Here is a 24,124-nt window from a genome sequence, read left to right as displayed (position 1 = left end):
ACATTACTTCCTGTGTCTAACACCTAGCACCAACTAGATTTCTACTTCTTGCTACATTTGAGCTCCAAGGACGGTCTTCCAGAGCCCACATGATAGCTTCCTCACGGACATCAAACAAACTAGACCGAGGTTTCTCTCTAACGAGCCTTCGGAGTTCGCGTCGGAGGGCGGAGTCGCGCACACCTTCAATGAACTGGTCTCTAAGTGCTAGTTGTGCGTCAGCTACTGCATCAGAGGACTGTTGGAGAGCGGAGTTAAGCAGCTGTGAGAGTGCATGGGAGTAATCTCTTAGGTCCTCTCCCTCTAACTGTCTTCGGGCATAGAAAGCATGCAACAGTTGTGGGGTACTGCGTTTGTCCCTGAAGGCTCCTCTCAGGCATGTAAACAGATCACTGGGTTCCCACAACTGTCCCCTCATGCACAACTTAACTTCTTCTAAGGCCGGACCCCTTAACAGTGAAAGGACAAAATCTGCTTGATCCTGATTGCGTAGACCCCTCGCTCTCATCGCCCTCTCTACCTCCTCTATGAACTCGTCGACAGTGTAAACATCTTTACCTGGTTCCCCACTAAATGGTACAATATGTTTTTCTCTTGGAATGTAAACAATGGATCTTGTTTGAACATCACCCAAATTAGCAATACTGGACATAACTTCATCATGTTTCTTACTCAGTTCCAGGACTTGTGACTGCAGCTCCTGTACCCAAGGGTTACCCTCATCCCCCTGCACAGAGGCAGTGGCGCTGTCCATCTCCTCGTCGCTGGATTCTGGTCCAGGAGCAGCCGCTCCCTTGTCTCCTTCTGACATTTCGAAAAGTCTCTTAAGGTGTCTTTATTGCAGGGAAATAACACAGTCAGTAGCCAGTTCAATGTCTCTCTGTCGTACAGTCTCAGAGACGGGGACACCAGACGATCAGCTCCTCCAGCGATCCACGTCGGTGGTGTAGACACCTCTCGTAGACACCAGCCGCGCACGGCCACTTCAGGAACACCACACGCTGGTCCAGTCTTCACCACTACTGTTGTTTGTTTGTTCTATGTAATTTCTGTTATCTGACTAAGATCTCAACATTAAACAGGGTATCCCACTTCTGACACCAATTAGTGTGGCCAGGTCAACGAAGGAGGAGACCGGACATAAAAATAACTTTTAGTAGGATCTTTAATACCCCGACTGCCCTCTAACGAACACAGCATTAATTCTCTAATTTTGAGAGATTTGCTTGTAATCAAATAAAAAAAACATAAAACAAATTATTATTATTATAAACAAACCAAAACAAACAACAGCAGTGGCCTATTCCTATGTAAACAGGAAATAAAATACATTAATTAGCATGAATACATTTTTAAGCCGCTCTCTTCATTTTATCAGACACATTTTACAGTACACATCAAGTTTTAACTCAGTAAACTTCATGAGTTAAATGAATAAACACCATGAATTAACTTTAATGTACATCTTTATATATCTCTTCGCAAATTATGTTTTTACCGTGACCTTTACTGAACTTATAGTACATTCAGAAAGCAAAATCATGTGCTCACTTACTCTAGCTTGTAGCTTAAGAGCCTCACCCTGCACCTGGATGCAGCTCACACGCACACACGGCTCTCTGTCTCCCCTCTACATGGGTAACAACACACAGCTTCGTAAATAACACTTTAACACAGAAAATGTAACTTTAACTAAGATTTCAGTACACTATATGCCACTTACGCTGACCTGTGGTCGTCTAGGGCGGCTCCCGACACCCCGGAGACAGTACACAAACCCTCGACCGACGAGAAATAAACACGAAGTCTTCAGTCACACATATACGTCAGACGGCTCAGTTACCGGTCCGCACTAACTCTTTCACTCGGTCACGTATTTCCTCTGTGATACACGATTTTCACGGCTCAAACTCTTCACACACTCTCACAGACAAGAAATACACCTCTCCGCCATTGGTTGCGTTAGGAAGACGACGGTTCGCGGGTGTTGTCACGTCTCGCGTGACTTCCTGGTTCTCACAGGATTCTCAACCTGGCTCGCCTTAAAGTGGCTTATTTACAACTTTAATAAGGGCCGTCTCGGTGCTATGAAAAGGTCCAAATCCTGACTGGAAGTTGTTGTGGCAGCCAGTTGAAGCCAGGAAGTGATTTAGTTGTTGGAGGACAACTTTCTCAATTATTTTACTTATGAAGGGTAGATTTGAAATTGGTCTGTAGTTGTTGATAATAGAGGCATCTAGGCTCCGCTTTTTTAGAAGAGGTTTAATGACTGCAGTTTTGAAGGCCTTTGGGAAATTGCCTGATTGAATGGAGTTATTAACTATTTGCAATATGTCTATTGATAGGCAGTCAAAAACATTCTTAAAAAAGATGGTCGGTAAAGCATCAAGGCAGCGTTAAAGCTTGCCATCATTGCTGTGTTACTTTTGCCTGAACAGGGTGGTGATCCAACTTTTTTGTTTGAGATATTGATGGCGCGTCTGATGCCTTCAATTTTATTTGTATAAAAGAATGCAAACTCATTGCATTTCTGCATGGAATGGAGTTTAGCTGGTATTTGTGTTGGAGGGTTGGTCGGTCTGTCAACAGTTGCAAATAGGGTTTTCACCTTATTAGTGTTGTTGTTTATGATATTGGAGAAGTATGTTTCTCTCGCACTTTTTAAGACTAAATTGTAGGCCCGGAGGCTCTCTTTATAGATGTCATGGTGAATATGAAGTTTAGTACTCCGCCAGATTCGTTCAGCCTTCCTGCACTCTCTTCTCTGGGCTGTCACAACAGCAGCTTTTCTCCAGGGTGCCTTTTGCTTACCAGAAATTGTTTTAACCATAGCAGGTGCAATGACATTTATGACATTCAGAATTTTGGAATTAAAGATGTTTACAAGATCATCAGCATGACATGGGTTTAGAGGTGGTAACGAGGAGATGGCATTTTTAAAGAGTACATTGGCATGTTCATTGATGTACCGCTTTTTGACCTTATTTGATTCTGTTTGTGTGTCAGGAATGAAAGAAATATTAAAGAAAACACAGAAGTGATCAGACAATGAAGGATCAGTCACAAAAACATCAGAAACATTGAGACCTTTTGTGATAATCAGGTCCAGGGTGTGTCCCTTACAATGAGTAGCCTCTTTCACATGTTGAGAAAGGTCAAATGTGTCTAGAATATTAAAAGGTTATTTTGCACCCTTGTCATTCAAATCATCAATATGAAAATTAAAGTCACCGGTTATAACTAGGCAGTCGAAATCAGTGGAGATGCTAGACAATAATTCAGTAAAATCATCGAAAAAATTTGACGAATATTTAGGTGGCCTATAAATAATTAACAGGAGAACTCTGGGAGAGCATTTCAACACAGCACAAAGATATTCGAATGATGGAAAAACACCAAGTGACATCTGTTTCCCCTGAAATGTATTTTTAAATATAGCAGCAACCCCTCCACCTCTTTTCCCAGATCTACAAACATCAATAAAATTATAGTTAGGGGGTGCTGTCTCGATCAGAATGCTTGCACTGTTATTTTGTTCTAGCCATGTTTCAGTTAAAAACATAAAATCAAGTTTAGAAATGGTAATAAAATCATTGACTAAAAATGATTTGTTATTAAGAGACGTATTATTTAGCAGACCCATCCTGATGGTGTTATTGACAGGCTTTGAGCTTGACTTTGATTTTGAGAGAACAGGAATGAGATTGTTTAGGTTAGCTGTGTGTTCAAGTTTCCCAATGTTTACTCTCTTAGTAGTCACAACAGGAATGCAGAAGGTGCCATGTTTTAATGTAGGCGACCTTGGGTCCAGCTGATAATGCGGTCTACTGCTGAACCCTTTTCTGTCTCGGTAATATTCAGGGCTGCTGTCAGGGTGGGGAGGGGGTGGCCATAAGGGGGGGGGGGGGGGGGGGGGTGAGCAGCATCACAGCTGGGATGAACTGCTGGAGGTGGATGTTGACGCTGAGGGGGAGATCGCCTGGGTTTTGGTGACTTAGTTGCAGTCTTGGAAGAGGGGGTCCTGGGTTTTGGTGACTTAGTTGCAGTCTTGGAAGAGGGGGTCCTGGGTTTGGTGACTTAGTTGCGAGGGAGGGAGAATGACGAAGACCTGGATTGGGATTTGGGGGTGGGGGGGGTGGGGGAAGGATCCACATTCAGTCCTCCTTCGACGTTTCTGATAATCTGAGTAGGGCGGGGGGTAGGTGAGGGTAGCTCTTGGAACTCCAAGGGGGAGGAGGGGAGAGAAAGGTTTATTGGAGGGAGGGAGAATGACGAAGACCTGGATTGGGATTTGGGGGGGGGTGGGGGAGGGATCCACATTCAGTCCCTCTTCGACGTTTCTGATAATCTGTGTTTCGTCTTCCCTCTTTGTTGGTTCCTCTCGTCTCTTGTCCTTGGCGACAGATGGATGACGCAGGCAGTAAGACATGTTGGTGATGAATAGCTTTGCCCCTAACTTATTTAGGCAAAGTCTGTTTGTCTTAAAAAGATGCCTGCGGTCCCAGAAAAAGCGGAAATTGTCAATAAAATGCATTGGGCGAGCAAGAGATGCAGTTGAGAGCCATTTGTTGAGCCAAAACAGTCTACTGAATGTCTCCGCTCCTCTCCCGGTCGGGGGCAGAGGGCCACTGATGAAAACCTCAGCATTCACAGAGCTGACTGTTTCAAAGAGTTTGTTGAAGTCCTCTCTCAACTCTCTTGATTGTTGTTTTTCAATGTCATTAAATCCAATGTGCAGAATGATATTTTTCACACTTGGGTGTGCAGCCACAATTTCCAGGATTCTTTTTTCCAAGTCAGACACCGTATCCTTCGGAAAGCAGAGTACTTTGATGTTATTACTGCTTTTCATATCTTTTACAGAAAAGTCACCCACAATTAGATTTTCAGTCCCTGTCGTTAGCTTTCTCTGTGGCTTTAAGTTAGCAGGTCTTACCCTGCTGCGTGGTGGTGGGGGGTTATCCAGGCAGTCAGAGGGGGATCCATGGTCCTGCAGCAATGGAGCAAACCTGTTCTTAAGTTGAACAGTTGTTTGCTGGGGAGGTTTCTTGGTAGCTCTCCTCTTCCCAGCTGTCCGCTGCCGTGTCCGCAGGCCAGCTGGTCAGATCACAGATATCGGGGTGCTGGGTCCTGCCAGTTATCCGTTCTCCCATGTCACAGGGAGATGGTCTTCTCTTTGGCTTCGCACCAAGTGTGTTCCAGGGAGGATTATTGCTGGTAGATTTATTACCGTGTACAGGGACCTCCCGTTTCTTCATAGCTTCATTATTGCTACTTAGCTGGGTTCTAGCATGCTCCTGTCCACTGTTTTGAGTCAGTGCTAGAGTGGTGTTGTTCCCACAAAGTCCATTCACTTCTACATTTACTTCTAACCGATTAATTTTTGTTTCCAGCAGTAAAATCTTCTGTAGGAGTTTATGGTAATCTTCCGTAGAGAAGGGAGGCATCTTCTGCTAATAACCTTAAGCAGGCTCAGGCTTATCTTGTTTGGTAGGCCTCCTCGCGTAGCGTTGAGGAAGTTGTAAAAATATTGAAAAATGCCTGTTTTATCTCAAAGAAAATATAATCCCACTGGTTTTGAAAGTATCCAGGAGCTGCTGCTCTTTGTTTCTTATTGAGGAGAAGCAGATAGCAAAAAATAGCAGAAAATCGCAGGCAGGGGTGAGAGCAAAGTGGAAAAATGTCTGCACTGTAGAAAAGCCGGAAGCAAGGATGTAATGAAATGTTTGTGTTTTTTAATGATCTGTTGTCAGAAAGTAATGGGAGGAGGAATTCTTTAAGGATTAACATATCATCTATATCCATCCGTTTGCTCTTCCTGTGATAATATATAATATATATATACTGTATATATATAATATTTCAAACTTTATCACAGGCATATCCCGCTGCACCCTGCCGGAGCAGCGTCACTACCCCCCGCAGAAGGAGGAGAGGATCCCATGCAGCTGGGCAGTTCACGGCTTTCACCGGAGGAGAGGCGGAAGCGTCAGTTGGAGGGCCGGTGCTTCTACTGCGGGGAGATCGGTCACCTCGTCATCACCTGCCCGGCGAAGCAACCCGTAGCGGTGAGTCAGATCAACGCTCCAGGTCCCGTTTCACATACTCTCACCCGAGTCCAGGTAAAGCACCACACAGTCACTGAACTCAAGGCATTAATCGACTCAGGGGCGGATGAGAGTTTAATGGACTGGGGTTTAGCTAGAAAGTTGGGGATTGAGTCAGAACCGCTAGCCAAGCCCATCAGGGCTCAGTCTCTTAACGGGAAGGAACTGTTTCTCATCACCTGCATCAGTGAACCCGTACACATGTACATTAAGGATCACCAGGAGAACATTCGTTTTTACTTGTTCAGCGCATCATCTCACACACTGGTTCTGGGGCAACCATGGTTGTTTCTCCACAACCCCAAGGTGGATTGGAGATCCGGGAAGATTATGGGTTGGGGAAAAGACTGTACCCACAATTGTTTGGTCGTAGCAGAAGTTAACCTGATGGCTGTACACCCTGTCACAGAACCCGAGAACCCGGACCTAACTCGGTGAACTCGGAACTCCTGCTACCACCCACTCAGAGAAGTGTTCAGCAAGACCAAAGCCATGTCCCTTCCTCCTCAGCGCCCGTTTGACTGTCCCATAAACCTCATCCCGGTATCCACCATCCCCAAGGGCCGCCTGTATTCGGTCTCCAGGCCAGAAAGGGAGGCCATGAAAGAGTACCTGACGACATCGCTGAAGGTGGGCCTAATCCGCCCCTCATCTTCACCAGCAGGCGCCGGCTTCTTCTTCGTGGCCAAGAAGGACGGATCCTTGAGGCCCTGCATAGACTAAAGGCGGGCTCACACCGGACCGAAAATCGGCGTCTTTGAGAGAGTCGGCGTCCGTGACATGAGTCTCCTTGGTGTGGTCGCTCGAATCGGCCCACGTCGGCGTTCATTTCAGCCGATTCAAATGTGTAATCCGCCATTCGAGTCGGTCATTCTTTTACCATTCTGATTGGTGGAGGCTAGCAGCTTGACCAGCGAATCAGTGAAGCCCGGAAGTGACGATGGTAAACATACCAGATAACCAGTGGAATCGAAGAAGGTGGTCTAGAGAGGACCGCCTACTTCCGGTTTTCGTGTTTTTTGGCCCACAATACAGATTAGCGCCGCCTGTTGTTTTGGAGACATTACATCTTGCGCAAGCGCGGAACGTATGGCGTCGGCTGTAATTCCGTAGGTGTGAACCGCCCATGTCGTTGTTCGAGTCGGCCATATTAAGTAGCCGATGCCGAATTTACCGACGCGAGTCGGACAGTTCTTCCGGTGTGTACACAGCTTAAAGCCCGCTGAACGAAATCACAATCAACCGCTACCCACTCCCTCTCATGTCCTCTGTCTTCGACCAGCTTCAACTGGCCAAGGTATTTACAAAGCTGGACCTTCGCAACGCGTACCATTTGGTCCGCATCAGGGAGAGGGACGAGTGGAAGACCGGGTTCAACAAGCCTAGTGGTCACTACGAGTACCTGGTTATGCCATTTGGACTCACCAACACTCCGGCTGTGTTCCAAGCCATGGTAAATGACATTTTGAGGGATTTTCTCGATCACTTTGTTTATGTATACTTGGATGACATTTTAATATACTCCCCAGACATTGACACTCACCGAAGCCATGTGACCCAAGTTCTGAAAAGACTCCTCGATAACCATTTGTATGTTAAAGCAGAGAAAAGTGTGTTCCATGCCGACACCATCTCCTTCCTGGGCTTCATTGTAGCCCCTAGAAGAGTACAGATGGATCCGGCTAAAATTAGCGCTGTAACCGAATGGCCCACTCCTGATAGCCGCAAGAAAGTTCAGCAGTTCCTGGGGTTTGCTAACTTTTACAGGTGGTTCATCAGAGGTTTTAGCGCAATAGCGGCCCCCCTCCATGCACTTACCTCCACACAGGTGCAGTTCCAGTGGTCTCCAATGGCAGAGAAGGCGTTCCAGGACCTTAAGCGCCGCTTCACCTCGGCCCCCATCCTCACCATGCCAGATTCCCAGCGTCAGTTTGTGGTCGAAGTGGATGCGTCCAACGAAGGGGTCGGGGCCATCCTCTCCCAACGCTCCGAACAAGACGGTAAAATGCACCCATGCGCCTTTCTGTCACGGCGGCTGTCCAGAGCGGAAAGAAACTATGATGTCGGTAACAGAGAACTACTAGCAGTTCAAATCGCCTTGGAGGAGTGGAGACACTGGCTAGAGGGGGCCGACCACCCGTTCATAGTCTAGACCGATCACAAAAACCTAGAATACATCCGGAAAGCCAAGAGACTCAATTCTCGCCAGGCCACGTGGGCGCTCTTTTTTAACCGTTTCTCTTTTTCTCTCTCTTACAGGCCGGGGTCCAAGAACGTCAAGCCGGACGTCCTGTCCCGACTGTTCGACCCCGAGCCTGTTGCCAAGGAACCAGAGACCATCCTTCCACTTACCCGTGTGGTTGGGGTGGTAACTTGGCAAATAGAAGAAGAGCTGAAGCAGGCTAACGGTGAAGTCCCGCCACCTAGTGGGTGCCCAGACAATCGTCTCTTTGTCCCTGTCGAATTGCGCCCACAGGTGATCCACTGGGCTCACACCTCCCTGCTCTCATGCCATCCGGGAGTCCGGAGAACGATGTTTGCCATCTCCCGGCGATTCTGGTGGCCGGCCATGGAGCCGAAGGTTCGGGAGTACGTGGAGGCATGTTCGGTCTGCGCTCGCAACAAGACGTCCTCCAGATCCTGCATGGGCCTCCTGCAACCACTTCCTATCCCCTCCAGACCGTGGTTGGACATCTCCATGTACTTCGTCACAGTCTTGCAAGGTAGTACCACGGTCCTCACGGTGGTAGACCGTTTTTCCAAGATGGTTAGATTCATTGCCCTGTCTAAGCTAGCATAGCCCCGTATGGTTCATAGCCTCGCCTGATTCCTCCTGATTCCTCCCCCACGACCACCGAGCTCCTCCCCCATGACCACTGAGCACCTCCCCCACGACCACCAAGCTCCTCCCCCACGACCACCGAAGCTTGTCTGCGTGCTGATTGGACAGGATGATCCGGGCTCTATTGATTTTTTGCAAAACAAACAACAGGCTCCCGCACCGCGGGCTCTCCTGTTTACCGGCAGAAGGAAGAAACACAAACTGTTTTCTTCATCCAAGTTACCAGCGCGAAGGATAACTTCTAAGCCCTGCTCTCGTCTGCATTCAACCGACCTGCCGCATCCTCCGCTGCTGCACAAGGAACTGCCGCTGCATGACTCGCGAACCACAGCCCCGTCGCCGCCGGCGCACCAAGAAACTCTGGGCAGAGGCATAGGTTCGATAGTGTAGGATATGCTTGTAATTCTTGTTAATGTGTTTTATGTTTTGACCACGGACACAGTCCGTTGCTTTCTGTATTGTTGTTCTCGAGTACTGATTGTGAACCCACGCCTCTGGGTTCAGTGGCGCCGCCAGCCGGAATCCTGTACACACTGTGCGTACTTTTTTTGAAGGTGAAAATAAAAATTGAAGCAATTTTTTTCAGCGGGCTAGATATTTAAATTATGCAAATCAGCGGGTGACACCAAACAACGTCTGCCCAAGCAAGTCAGAGCTTTCTTTCTCTCAGTGACCTGGAGAGACGCAGCCGCATTTGAGAGGACGATCGCGCGTGTGTGCGCAATTGCGCTTAGCGTGTGTTGGCCCCTCTCCACTACACAATACAGCTCGGCTCTGATCACTGTGGGCCGAGCCGATGCATGTCTCTCTCCCCGGGCCGGCAGAGTTATCAAACCGTAGTGTGCGTGTGTCCAAGCGTGTGTGTGCGTGCGTGGAGTGCTCACAAGCGTGCGCTTGTGTTTAGGGCGGGGATGGAGGGCACAAAAAAATATTTGCACCGGGGCCTATCACCATGATATACGCTACTGATTTCACTGATACTGAAAACATTAGATTTTGTCTTAAAAAAGTATTTTCCCATTTGTTGTTGTATTTGCCGTTTCTGTGCGTACATTGAAATTGAATCCTGGCGGCGCCACTGTCTGGGTTTATTCCTGTAACAGTGTTTGGTTTGACCTCGGACACATTCACAAGCTCAGTAAGCGATCTACTATCAGTTCATTCATTGAGCTCCTGTGTGATGGTATCACGCTTACTGACCTTTGTGTGTTGTGAGGACCGACTGGCCCTGCCATCTCTCGCTCATCACCTTCCACACATACACACATAACAGCAGGTTGTGAAGGCTAGTGTTCGGATTTCACGCATTTTTCTTGTTTTATTGGTTTTTACTTTTATGCCGATGATCACAATGGTTGGCATGTGAGTATAAAACCCTTTATATTGAGACTGAGAACAGGTTTCGGTTATCTTGTCCCTGATTCCAGGGTGGTGCCCCGTACATTTATGACCATATTATAATAATATATTAAATATAATTATTGATATCAATAATTATATTGATATTAATAATTATCTGTTGATAATTGAATCTGCTCCACCAAACTTTACACGTGGCACAATGCAGTCAGACAAGTACCGTTGTCCTGGCAACCGCCAAACCCTGACTCGTCCATCAGATTGCCAGATGTAGAAGCGGTGTTCTTTACACCACTGCATTGTCACGCCGCAGTGAGGTTTGTCTTGTGAACTTCCTGTTTAATTTTGTAAATGTAACTCCCCTCTCGTTTCAGGTCACTTGCCCTTCCTCATGTGTCCCTGGTCTGATGTCATCCCTGATTCCTGATTGTTCCCACCTGTTCCACATTAACCTTCTGTGTATTTAAGTCTGCTTCTCTATTTTTTTAATTTAGAATAAAAGCCTGTTTAACCTGCCTCTGCCCTGCCTGACATGCATCCGACACTTTGCATTGCACTTGCTGATGTATGGCTTAGATGCAGCTGATCGCCATGGAAACCCATTCCATGAAGCCCTCTACACTGTTCTTGAGCTAATCTGAAGGCCACATGAAGTTCTGTAGCGATTGACTCTGCAGAAAGTTGGTGACCTCTGTGCACTATGTGCCTCAGCATCCGCTGACCCCGCTCCATCATTTTATGTGGCCTTCTAACTTCTTGTTGAGTTGCTATGGTTCCCAATCGCTTCCACTTTGTTATAATCCCACTGACAGTTAACTATGGAATATTTAAGAATGAGGACATTTCCTGAGAGCGACCCATTCTTTCACAGATGTTTGTATGCATGCCTAGGTGCTGCTCCTATACACTTGTGGCCATGGAAGTGATTGGAAGACATATTTATATCTATATATAATTCAAGTTCTTTTATGAGACAGTTTTCAAGCGTTTCAGCCCTTGTTAAATGCTAATGACCTACTGTACTTCTGTGGGGGAATCCTCTGTAGCTCAATTTAATTGGGGTGTTCCTCAAGGATCCATTCTTGGTCCACTATTGTTTTCAATATACACTCTCAGACATGTCTACCAGGACTTTAATCCATGTCTTGCTCGTAGCTTCATCACATACTGGTTGTTCTGTGCAAATCTGGGCCCCCGGGCCTGTGCGAGGTAGACCCCCTCAGTGATCCATACACGTCATAATCATATCCTTGGAAAGTGAGGAAAATATTTGTATCATGCCTGTGTTTGCATTTGACTAAATTATGATTCTCAGAAGGACTATGAATTTAAGTTGCAGCAATCAGTACTGTGGCCCTTGTTATGATGGTATCATGGCAGCCCTCCTCTTCCCTCTTGTTTTCCCTGTTTGTTTTCCTGGATGTGCCTCCCCCTTTCTGTGGGTGCAGTCGAATAGTCTATTTTGCTTAGGAAGGTTCCTAACTGAAGAAGTGACCCGGAAGTAAACAAGTAGCCGCCTGTGAGAGACTGAATATCTGCCTCTCACTGATATGAACTTTATACAGACTGTTTGCCACTTTACCAAAGGTGCGGGAGAGAGAGAGAGAGAGAGAGAGAGAGCGCATTTTCACACGCACGCACACACACACACATATACTGATTGGCTGCATCTCTCCTCTTGTTTTGCGATTACATGAGCAATTGTGATTTCGTTGATTATTCGTGTTGTATAAATATTGTGCTTGTGTGGGACATGGGGAAATGTTGGGAGTTAACTGGTTGTTTGGTGTGTAGGCGCGCGACCAGCTCTTTGTCTGGTCGGCCGCGATCATGGGTTCAGTGTTTGCATAAAATATGACTGTCTTAAAACTTTGTATAACTCCGATTTGGCCAAATATAATTGTCTATAGTGTGGTACCCACTGTTTCAACTTCCATTAATATTTACATGTCTATATTGTCCATAAATCGGTTTACCTTCACTCACGCTCACTTCCTGATGTTCTGGCTTCCTCACAGCCACCCCATTGTGGAAGCACGCGCTGCAAAGGGGTGGGTCTTTTACCAGGTCCAACAAGGGGAGGAAGCGGGGCATTATGTTGTAGGGGTGTTTGGTCTCATAGTCCGTATGTTTAGTAATAATCATGTATATGAGTATTGTACATATTGTGTGTAATGGGCAATTGGATTGATATTATTTAAAAGGGGTATTGTAATCCATCGGTTCACTAAATGTATCCATGCTAATATTGAACAATATGTTTAGTGCTTCCCTTTCATGGTGGTTTAGCCCTATTGGGCCAATTTGGGCCAATTGGTCTACATGGAGAGGCCTACTTCAGGAGGCTAGGTCAGTCGCCCGAAAAAGAGGGCTCGGGGAGAGAAGGTCAGCTCTCCTGCTGTGAGGTAGAGTGTTTTGCCCAAAAATGTCGAGGACGCTATGCTCAGTTTGAAAGCTGAATTTATTTTTGTTTGAAAAGTGGTTTGTTTCTTTATTATTACGGAAAATGTTAATGACGATCTAAATGGGAAAATAAAATCTCATCATTTTGAAACGTCAAATTCCTCTCCTCCACATCATTTCCACCTCCAACATCTCGCCCACATCCGGTATTGTGGGCTGGCTGCGCTGGCCGTTCACCTCGCCATGATAAGAGCCGTTTAATTCTCTAAATGCAAAGGAAAGGAGCTCCAATGCTTCCTTTCAGAGCTCCTTTAGCATAGGATGCAACGGACCTTCCTATGCGAAAGGAAAGGAGATTACGCCGACCCACAATTCTCTGCGAGAGCAACATTTAAAGTGCAGCACACCTCGGACGTTCATGAAAACAAACGATATGCCTATTTAACAATGACTTTCATGCAGACATATAGTAATTGGAATAGTGATGATAAATGTGTGTGGACAGTGATAATAATTGAATGGTATTTTTTTTATTATTTCAATCATGTTACAAACTTGACAAAAACGAAACTAAAACCACAAATGAAACATAAATACAGCAAACGGTCAAACAGGAAGGAGGAGCTGCTGGACCTGAAGCCGGTCAGTGAACCAGCTGTTTATAAAACCAACATGTGGAGAAGTGGACGACGCGGTTTTTGTAGTCCATTATTGTAGTTTCTCCAGCGCAGACGCACGTCAATCGCTGGTGCCGATCATCAGCTGTCAATCATCAGCGGCCACGACGTGAAAGTCCGGTCGGATTCTCTGAGCACCGTGGTCGACTTTTCCTAAATCCTTTGGAGTTCTCCTATCTCCTTTCCTTAACCCCGTGACGTTTTCCCCAAAGGTCAAGGAATAGGAGTTAGGACCTTATTTTTTGACTATTCGACTGCACCCAGTGTGTGTCTGTGAGCTGTGGGCGTGGTGATCTCCGGCAGGCTGCACCAGGTGCTACTCATCATCTCCTAATCACCCTCCTCCAGTATAAAGAGACCAGCCTGATTGTTTCGTCAGTAAGAGTGGTAATGTGCAGCTTAATTGGCTCCCCGTCTATGTTCAGTCGTCACCGTGTCCACACATTAGTTTGCTAACCGCTAGTGATGGGCAAAGGGAAGCTTCGAAACAGTTCGAAGCGATGTTTCAGTCTGTGTTGAAGCCTTGAAACGAATATGAAACCTAACTCTACAGTGGCATCTAGTGGCCACTTCTGTGAACTACATGTCTGGCCAAAGAAAACTCCTAATTATGTGCCACTATGAAATGAGCCGGTCTTAGGTTTCCTTAATTTAAGTAGAATGCAGGTTGAATTAAAGAAACATTATTAAAAATAAATAAATGACACATTGTTATATGCAATACAATAATCAAAGATTTTTTTTCAAAAATAATATCTGTTCAGCTCTTTTTGAGCTGAGTCTGTTTCTTTTTTTTGATAACACTTCCCCTGCTTTAGAAAAAATCCTTTCACAGGGTACACTTGTTGCAGGGACCCTTAAAAATGTCTTAGTCAGTTGGTACAAATTAGGGAAGACAGCACGTCGCTCTTGCCAGTATTTCAAAGGATCTGCCCGTCTTGGAATAAAAGGATCTCTTAAATAATTTTTCACTTCCACAGTTGCATCCGAATTTGCACTTTGCACAATATGAGTTTGGTTCACTCGACTGTCAAACAGATCCCACAAACTCTCTGCTGATGGGGATGTTGATGCTGCTGATGTTGATGCCGATGGTGTAGGTGTTTGTGAGCCTGAGGATGAAGCTTGTGGGTCTATTTTGAATGCAAAACAGGGTAACACTTTCTATGAAGACCACATCTATAGTGCATTATGAGCACATTCATAGTAAATTATAATGCTCATCATAATCAATCATAATGCATTACAACTACACTCATAGACACACATAAAGCTTTATGATGCACTATATCAACAGTTATAAATCTAGCTTATACTGACTTATAAATCCAAGGGCCTTATGAGTGCTCTTGACCGGTTATAAACTACAGGCTGGCTGCTGGGACTTATAATACATTATAACTACTTATACCCCTCTATACACACACTCAACAATCAACTGTTATAAGGACTCATAGGATGCCATAAGTATATATAAGTTATCAATGTATGCTTTAAGTAAAGTGAGGTTCATATTGATGCATCTATAATGCAGTATACCTAATCATGATGTTTCATTGTTGGCGTTAAGTAAAGTGTAACACATTTGCATGCATTTAAAAGAAGCTATGCTGCATCATAAGTCATTTTGTCAGATACCAAATATAGAGAATTACACTAAGATTAGGAATATAACTGTAAAGCTTGGTTTCAACCTGTAGGGGGCAATCCATGTGCATATTTTGACCACAAAATGTAAATTTTGAAGATTTACAGATTTGGACCTGAATCAATCACCAACACTACTAAATACAGACATAATAGTTTACAGCTGAAAACATTGGTTTTGGGGTTTAGTTACTGTTTAAGGTATAAAACACAAAAAGGGAGAAAAAGACATAGTACATTTTTCAAGCTTTATTTTACCAATGAAAACAGTTGTGTTAATTTCACTGTTAACTGTTCTACCATCTTAAACGTTAAATGCGTAGGATTTAGATGCATCTACTTGTGAAACTATGCAGCCACTGGTCTCTATTTACATTCATGAGTGTTGAATTTCCTCCTATCACGAATGAGCTGGCGGTGAGAAGGTGAAAAATCCAGGTTTTAACTTCTTTCTTAATAAACTGTAAAGTGCAAACATGGGCATGGAAACTACTTCAAGCCACTACAAATATACAAATGTAACAAAATCCAGGTTTTAACTTCTTTCTTAATAAACTGTAAAGTGCAAACATGGGCATGGAAACTACTTCAAGCCACTACAAATATACAAATGCAACATACTACATACTGTAGGTGTGAACTGCCAAACTAATCTTTAATACAACAATTCACATTGTTTGGGGGGCAATTGGAAGCAGAGTGCCCTCTTCCTTCATTTTAAAAATCTTTTCTTTGACCTCTGGGGTCATGGCACTGCGGCACCTATCAATGAATGTTGACTGCTTTTTTTCCTGCTCATTCCAGGCCCCCACATGAAACTATGCCACTGTAAAGGTCTGTCTCTATTTACATTCATGAATGTTGAATTTCCTTAGATCATGAATGAGCCGGCCAAGGATGCCATATCTGTGACATCGTCCAAGCCAATACTCCCACTCAATAACTCGTAAATGTTCTTTTAAAAGCCCTGTACTCCTATTTCCTCTATGACGCCAAACATCACATTTAAAGGTTTGCCAGGCTCTCTCTAAATTCTGTGTGTGACCTCTGGAAACAGGATCTACAAAGTGTCTCTTGTGGCAGACAGTATGATGATCGTATCCTTCCTCTGACAGTGCTCTCTTGTAAGCTCTCCACTCATCAGTCACAATGCTTGATCCTCTCTTAACATGGCGCTTTATGATAGGCAGAAGCTGGTCTGTGGAACGCCTCCTCACGATCTTGAGAATGGGTCTCCTGGTGGTATATGATACTTCCAAGATGCCAAAGACCCATTTTTTATTCCGTCTCCATGCTGGTCCCATCCTCCCACGGTTGTACTGTCAAACATTGTTAGGGATATAGTACATCAAATTAATACAAGCACTTTGAAATTCAATTTACATGGGTGTTCAAAAGACCTGAGTCTAACTTCAAAGTACACAGATGGATTATTAATTTTGCTGGTCAAGGAATAAATCATAAGGTCTATTATTTGTTTACTCATTTCAGTCTAACAGCCATAACCAACAAAAAACAGCACAAGTACAATCAACTATCAATTTCAAATGGGATGATTTACTTTGTCATTTGAAAACTGGTTCTATCAAATAAAGTTCCACATATTGAGCAAATGTATCTTACCTTCCTTTTGTGTGAGAATTTACTTTCATCCAGCATAACAAAGCTATGTCGGCCGCCAACTTTCATTTTACCCTGACTGCGCAACTTGTGAATAGCACGTCTGCAGACCTGCATATAGGAAAACACAAAGCACAACATTACTAACTGCTAAATACTAACTGGAAAGTCTGGTTTCTGACATAAGAGAATAATGTATAGCCAACCATATTTTTTGAGCAATGAAGGATCTCTAATTACCTTGATGTGGCTTATAAGCCAGTTTACCAATGGTATTTCTAATTTTACTAAAGGAAAATGTGGTGTGACATACTTTTCTCAGAGACGAAGCCATCTTTGTTAAGGTTCTGCTACTTGCTGCAACACCGTCCTCGATAAGGTCAACTTGTCTCAAGCGCAGTCCCTGGGAAAATCTACAAAGACATGAAAACAAGAACAGATCACTAGCCCAATGGATAAAAACTGAATATAAAAACTCACACTGATTGTTTTTTTTAATTCTAAGAGCCCGAGGCCTATTCCAGAAAGTAGAAATGAGAGGAGAGAAACTCTGGGTTTTCAATTATATACCACCAACTTCAATAGAGCACATTTTGAAACAACAAGGTTGACTAAAGTGCTGCACAGTAATAACATAAATGCATTGTTGTAAACTCTGGGTCAGTTACCATGGTAACACATTGTCTCTGTCTCCTCCCTCTTACAGAGCTGACATACTGTTTTTTTTTACCCATTGAGTCAGTCCATAGCAAACTGCATATTGAAGCATAGTAGTGGTGGTATCCTGGTTGGATATCAGTTTACTCGGTCTTCAAGTCCACTTTTATGTCCTGTCACTTTCAGAATAAAACACCTGCATGTACTCTTTACCTTTAAGTGATATCTTAACACTGCGCAGACAAGATAGCTTTATTTAGTCATTGGTCTGATTTCAACTGAGTTCCATTAGCAACAGACAAAACAAAACCACCTGTAAATGAATTCCAGGTGGTTCTGGAGGGATCTGCGGGACTTGTAAAACATGGATCCTTGGCGAACTGAAACACTTCTTCCTCTGTGTCGCCTGCAAATCCTGTAAAAACAACTTGGTCATGTACTTGATCATGTATCCATTACAAACACAGACAGCAGCCTAAAAATGTAGAATATTTTAAATAGAAATTTAAAAAAAATACAAAAGAGAAAAAAATATTGTATTTCCTCAATTTAAAGACGGCCCAAATTAGCAGCCGGCCTCTTTTAATAACAGGTCTAAATAAATAAACAAGCGATAAACACACAAGTCCCTTCATCCACGTGTATGCGCACTCTCAGAAAGACAAAATGAGCAAATTCACAGTAAATTTTAAAGTTGAGGCTTTGAAATATGCTGCAGTGATATCGGGGAACACGCTGTGAGGCATTTTAATATTGATGGCAGCAGTGTTGGGAACGTTACTTTAAAAAAGTAATTAGTTATAGTTACTCACTACTTGTTCCAAAAAGTAACTGAGTTAGTAACTGAATTACTTTATAATAAAAGTAACTAGTTACCAGGGAAAGTAACTATTTGCGTTACTGTAAAAAAAAAAAAAGTAGCTTTATGTCAAAGAATTTGGATTTTTCTTGTAATGAGGTGGCAAACTGTAGTCTTGTAGTTACTCCTATAGTCGTGTAGCGTGTAGTCTTGTGTATAATAATTGAGATTGCATTCTCCGCACCTCGCATGCGGGAATAATTCAAACTTGAGGAGAAATTATACAGTGGGAGACGCTGTGTCTGTCATATATCACAAAACAGGGTCAGAGCGCACAGCAGTAGACATTATGACGGCGAGACCCCGGTGCCTCCACGAGCCGCTGGGCCGTTCATCATCATCATCATCATCATCATCATCATCATCATCATCACCGTCTTCACCATCCGCGCTCCACAGCTGCACCGGATTCCCGTCCAACACCAGAACGGCGGGACGGTGGGACACCGGGGACCGCGTGGCCTTCGCGCGCCGCTCAGACCAGCAGCAGCCCCAACTCCGGCTCCAGCTCGCGGCAAGTTTGCACGTTTCTCCACGGACAACAGGCTGCCGAGACCAGGCACGAGCGGCGCGCAAGCAGAACACGATCCTGACTTTTTTTTTTAACCGACAACCGACAAATTCAATTCATAGTAACGCACCGCATTTAACGTTCAGTAACGATAACGGCGTTGTAACGACGGAAACAGTAATTAGTTAGATTAAAAAATAACGGCGTTACCTAATGCCGTTATTTTAAACGGCGTTATTCCAAACACTGGATGGCAGTCTGGTGAGGGCTTGGAAAAAGCAAAAGTCAGCACTCTCAGTGGAGGTTGACGTAAAACGGGTCAGACTGCAAGGCGTAAATAATATGGTATAGCATTTTTTTTTTCAAAAACAAGACAATATATTTTACAAACACGAGCAAAACATTTCCACTAACGTTAGTCTTGTTGAAAGTGGCTAGCTAGCTTTTCTTACCAGTGGAAGCCGTCCTGTCTTGAAACATGCACAGCAGTCATTGGAGTATCACATGATTTACACATCATTTGGCGCTTCAAGAGTCCCTTCCTCTGCATCCAAAGAAAAATCTTTCTTCGATTGTCAACAGTATCTCTTGCACGCAATAAATCGGTTAATCCTTGCTTTAATTCATCCATGTTGAGACTAGAGCACTGCAAAAGTGCTCTAGTTGAGACCACCCTCGCTTTTCGTTTCCCCAAATGGCGCTCAGTTTGAAAGTTGCGGGAGGTTCTCCTCGCGCATGCGCATTGCGCCCAATCAGGAACAGCTCTCTCTTCTTCTTCACTTCTGGCGTCGTGTGGCTGCAGACCCGAGACCGCAGACCAGAGCTGTGTGCGTTTGTGAGCTGAAAAACGTGTAAGTGTCATACTTTTTTGTTTGCCACAAACTTTACTTTCTACTGTTAGTTCAAAAAATCAGTTTGCTTTTAGGAAGGAGCCAAGACAGGTAACTTCCTTTTTTTCCCCCTTTCTCATGGTTAGTCTTTGGTGAAGTCTGACCTCCTGTCACATTTGAGTTACTTTCCTGCACGTGTTCAACTTGAAAAAGGTGCATTGACTGGTTGTATTGGTAAGAGATGAAAAAAAAACAGTAGCAAGACAAATTAAATATGTGACTCAAGATAAACGAAAAATAAAATCACCTGCAAATGCAGACTGCGAACATACAACAGACCGAGCTAACGTTGAGTTTGCTTGCTAGCAAGGAACCTGCTAACTGACACTGCACATATTTTCTCCTGTGATGAGCTTGTTGTAGGATATTTCATTTTATAGCTGTTGTTATTTTTCAAAATAGCTGAAAAGCTCAAAATTGTATTATTGGGTATATATTGGGTATACCCGATTTGGGTATACCCGAAATCGAATTATGGTCATCCTAGTTAACTAGGATGACCATCGAATTATGGTCATCCTAGTTAACTAGGATGACCATAATTCGATTTCCAAAAAAATAGGACTATGTTGACCCCCTCCCCCCACCCGCCACCCCAGGATTGTAAAAAGTGGACATGTCCCAGCAAAAGAAAACTGGCATAAATAGCCAACTATTTTTATTGGCATCTTTTATATTGTTTCTATATTTAGATTGTCATAGGTATTAAGAATTTTCATTCATGAAGTGCATCCCTCATGTTTTTGTATATTTGACTGCTGCATGTACAGTATGTAAATTATTATTATGTATATGCAAGTTAATAATTAACAGGTAGGCTAATGCATCTGTAATAGATATCATAATGCAGAAATTTTTGTAACAATAATAGCATTTTCTTGAAACTGTGCCTTGCTTTTTATTAATCTAGCCCGCTTCAACCATGAGTCGTCGCAAGGTGAAAGCCAATCCCAAGGCTGAGTCATCTCCCCAGAACAGCATAAAAGGTCTGGTAATATCCTTTTTTTCTGGTATTGTAACTAATTGTCGAGATGTGGGTCATTGACTACCAAATATTAATAACAGCATTGTTTTTAATAATGTGTGGCTCAAGGTTTTTACAATACTGTATAGTGTTTTATACTGTACACTGTGTCTTGCTGCTGTCACAAGAGAATTTCCCAGTTTGGGACCAATAAAGTAGGTTCTCAGTATGGTCCATGTCTATGGCTGATGCCGTGGCTGTTCAATACATTGTTTCAGCATCAACATCACATAAGCAATAGTCATATTGTATTACATTTTTGTATTTATACATTGTATAAAAAACAAAAAAAAGCAAAACTGAGAGGGCAGGCAGGTGATACACAGATTCTACATGCACAGCAATTACAAAGAGTGTATAGTGACACAATGACCCAATTGCAGCACACAATTAGTTACATCTTAGAATCTTTGAGACCTTTGTGCATAGATACACAATCAGGGATTCTTAATTTATGTGTTGCAATTATACATACCTCCTGTTATTATTTATTCCTGTTATTATTGTAAGAGAAATTCTTATGTAAGGGTTACTTCATTTGTAATTATTTCAACAGTCTCACCAAATGAAGTTATGGAGGTTCAAAAACTCAAAGAACTCCTGGAGGCAGAGAAAGAGAAGGGGCAATTTCGTGATGAAACCATCTCCCTCCTCAAAGATGATAAGACTTACCTGAAAGGAGAACTTCAGAAAAAGGATGAGCTCATCCATCAGCTACTCTCCAAGAAGGATGAAGATAATTCCACAATCATGCCTGGCAAGTCAGGTGAGTAATTATCCATTCACATTCATACAGTACAAGTATATTTTTTTCACTCTCAGGTTTTCTCCAGTACACAGACAAAATGTGTTTTCATATTTATTCCTTTCTCACAACTAGATCACTAGCCACAGAATTTGTTTTGTTATTTGCAGGTGTCAAACGCAAGCATGGGAAGAAAGCCAAGCAATTAATGAGCATTGCTTCTGACAAGGAAGATGAAGACTCCAGTTCTGTTCTTTCTGATTCATCTGAAGGTAACAAAGGCACATACAGATGAATCAAATCCCACATTTTTTCTCATTGTCTGGTAGGGTTAGGCGATGTATCGGTATTAAGAGTTATACTGATATATTAATGAATAATTAGTGGTAGGTCACACTCTTCATTTTAGCTTTTACTTGTTATGCAGTGATCTGCTGTCCACTGAAAGCTTGACAGAAGGGCTTTGCCTTCACTGTCAGTTCTGCAGGCCATAATGTCATATTTCCCTTATCAACAAGTTTTGGTTGGTTGGAAGAGGCCATGTTTATCACTCTCTCACCTCCAACCTGTTTCATTTAATTGACACATTCAGATGCATGTCTTCATGATGACATTTTTTTTTATTACCTGAGCCTGTACTGCCAAAAACAATCTCTAGCTACCCAGGGGGCAAAATCCCAGTTTTTTGAAAAACGGACACGGAGCGTGGTAAAAGGTTTGACACCAGAAATGATATCGAGGAACTTCAAGGATTAAAACCTGGGTGGACAACCCGGTCAACTAGCTGCTGGAAAGCTACAGGGGGGCCAAAACCCCTTTCTTGGGTCATTTTGCTGGCGAAATGATGTAAATGCAAATATTTAGGTACTACAATGGCATAAATAGTCATACAACTATAACATTTGGCAGAGAGTATCTTGACACATAGGGGGAGGCATGAAAAAAAGATTCTGGGGTTTGTTGCAACTCGATTTTAAGATATCACCCTCAACATCCCAAAAAAGAAAGTTTTTTCTATCTCAAAAGCCCCACTTGCTGTGGCCAATGGTCTTCTCTATCTATCTGTTCACTTTGGGGAGACCAGAAATAGAATGGTTTCTGATCATGCCAGTTAACATGTAGTTTTTCACAATAGGTGTTGCATTGTTTGGAGACAGCCTGTAGCTTTCCAGTAGCTAGTAAAGGCTATCTTGGACTCAAATGGAAGCTTATGAATTAAGGACATTTTCTATATACATGTTAGGCATAGATATTCTCCATAAAGTGCTTAAAAATAATAATTTTTATGAGAATTTGTCAGGCGAACAGTACTTTTTTTTGTCTTTTTTGGGATGTTGAGGGTGATATCTTAAAATCGAGTTACAACAAACCCCAGAATCTTTTTTTCATGACTCCCTCTGTGTCAAGATACTCTCTGCCAAATTTTATAGTTGTATGACTATTTATGCCATTGTAGTACCTAAATATTTGCATTTACATCATTTCGCCAGCAAAATGACCCAAGAAAGGGGTTTTGGCCCCCTGTAGCTTTCCAGCAGCTAGTTGACCGGGTTGTCCACCCAGGTTTTAATCCTTGAAGTTCCTCGATATCATTTCTGGTGTCAACCCTTTTACAACGCTCCGTGTCGTTTTTTTTTGCTTTGCCCCCTGGGTAAGCAGCTTATTCCATGGCATTTGTTTATATTTTGAAAGTTGACACTATAATGATCTGTTTTGATCCTCCCTTGATTTCTCTTCTAGATTCATCCATGAAGAGCTACCGAATGAAATCTCCACCCTCTTCCTCCTCTTCCCGCAAAGTTAAACCCACTGATGACCTGATGAGAAGAAGAAGAGGTAATTGCTCATTACAGTTTTAACAAGTTTGCACATTTTGACAGCAAGCTTTTTAAACACAATCTGGTTTTAATGTACCATTTACAGCCAGAAACACCAGGAGCATCGTAGCACGATACAAGATGGCCCTGGATGCCTTCAACCGAGGGGGATCGATGAAAGCAGCATTTGAGACCATTGGTGCTGACAGAAACACCGTGTCCAGAACAGCACCTATTGCTGAACTCAGCATTGCTGCACCGGAGATATTTAGAAATGTGGGGGCCTGGGATGAGCGGAGAGAAAAGCTGTCAACATTCATTGATAGGTGCCGCAGTGCCATGACCCCAGAGGTCAAAGAAAAGATTTTGAAAATGAAGGAAGAGGGCACTCTGCTTCCAATTGCCACCCAAACAATGTGAATTGTTGTATTAAAGATTAGTTTGGCAGTTCACACCTACAGTATGTAGTATGTTGCATTTGTATATTTGTAGTGGCTTGAAGTAGTTTCCATGCCCATGTTTGCACTTTACAGTTTATTAAGAAAGAAGTTAAAACCTGGATTTTTCACCTTCTCACCGCCAGCTCATTCGTGATAGGAGGAAATTCAACACTCATGAATGTAAATAGAGACCAGTGGCTGCATAGTTTCACAAGTAGATGCATCTAAATCCTACGCATTTAACGTTTAAGATGGTAGAACAGTTAACAGTGAAATTAACACAACTGTTTTCATTGGTAAAATAAAGCTTGAAAAATGTACTATGTCTTTTTCTCCCTTTTTGTGTTTTATACCTTAAACAGTAACTAAACCCCAAAACCAATGTTTTCAGCTGTAAACTATTATGTCTGTATTTAGTAGTGTTGGTGATTGATTCAGGTCCAAATCTGTAAATCTTCAAAATTTACATTTTATGGTCAAAATATGCACATGGATTGCCCCCTACAGGTTGAAACCAAGCTTTACA

The 24,124-nt window shown here is 43.2% G+C and overlaps 1 protein-coding gene and 2 long non-coding RNA genes across 5 annotated transcripts in view; 2 read left to right on the top strand and 1 right to left on the bottom strand.

Annotated features, from left to right (window-relative positions):
• Positions 1–24,124, top strand: part of LOC311027023 — a 92,583-nt gene that overhangs the window by 51,305 nt on the left and 17,154 nt on the right. The window lies entirely within an intron of this gene.
• Positions 16,913–19,222, bottom strand: LOC311026586. Its single transcript, XR_014598499.1, has 3 exons — positions 19,135–19,222; positions 17,626–17,727; positions 16,913–17,068 (listed from the first exon to the last, which is right to left on the bottom strand). It is a non-coding gene; the product is annotated as an uncharacterized lncRNA (long non-coding RNA).
• Positions 19,437–23,579, top strand: LOC311026986 (uncharacterized protein). The gene is made up of 6 exons (XM_084030717.1): positions 19,437–19,533; positions 20,483–20,558; positions 21,153–21,362; positions 21,512–21,613; positions 23,082–23,177; positions 23,265–23,579. Exons 2-6 carry the CDS (start codon positions 20,495–20,497, stop codon positions 23,576–23,578), a joined length of 786 nt encoding a protein of 261 aa, XP_083886843.1. The 5' UTR covers positions 19,437–19,533; positions 20,483–20,494; the 3' UTR covers position 23,579.

The sequence above is a fragment of the Eutrigla gurnardus genome, assembly GCF_963514095.1.
Source record: "Eutrigla gurnardus genome assembly, chromosome: 16".
Classification (NCBI taxonomy): domain Eukaryota; kingdom Metazoa; phylum Chordata; class Actinopteri; order Perciformes; family Triglidae; genus Eutrigla; species Eutrigla gurnardus.
The sequence above is the reverse complement of the archived record's forward strand: the minus strand, read 5'-3'. Positions and strand labels throughout refer to the sequence as shown.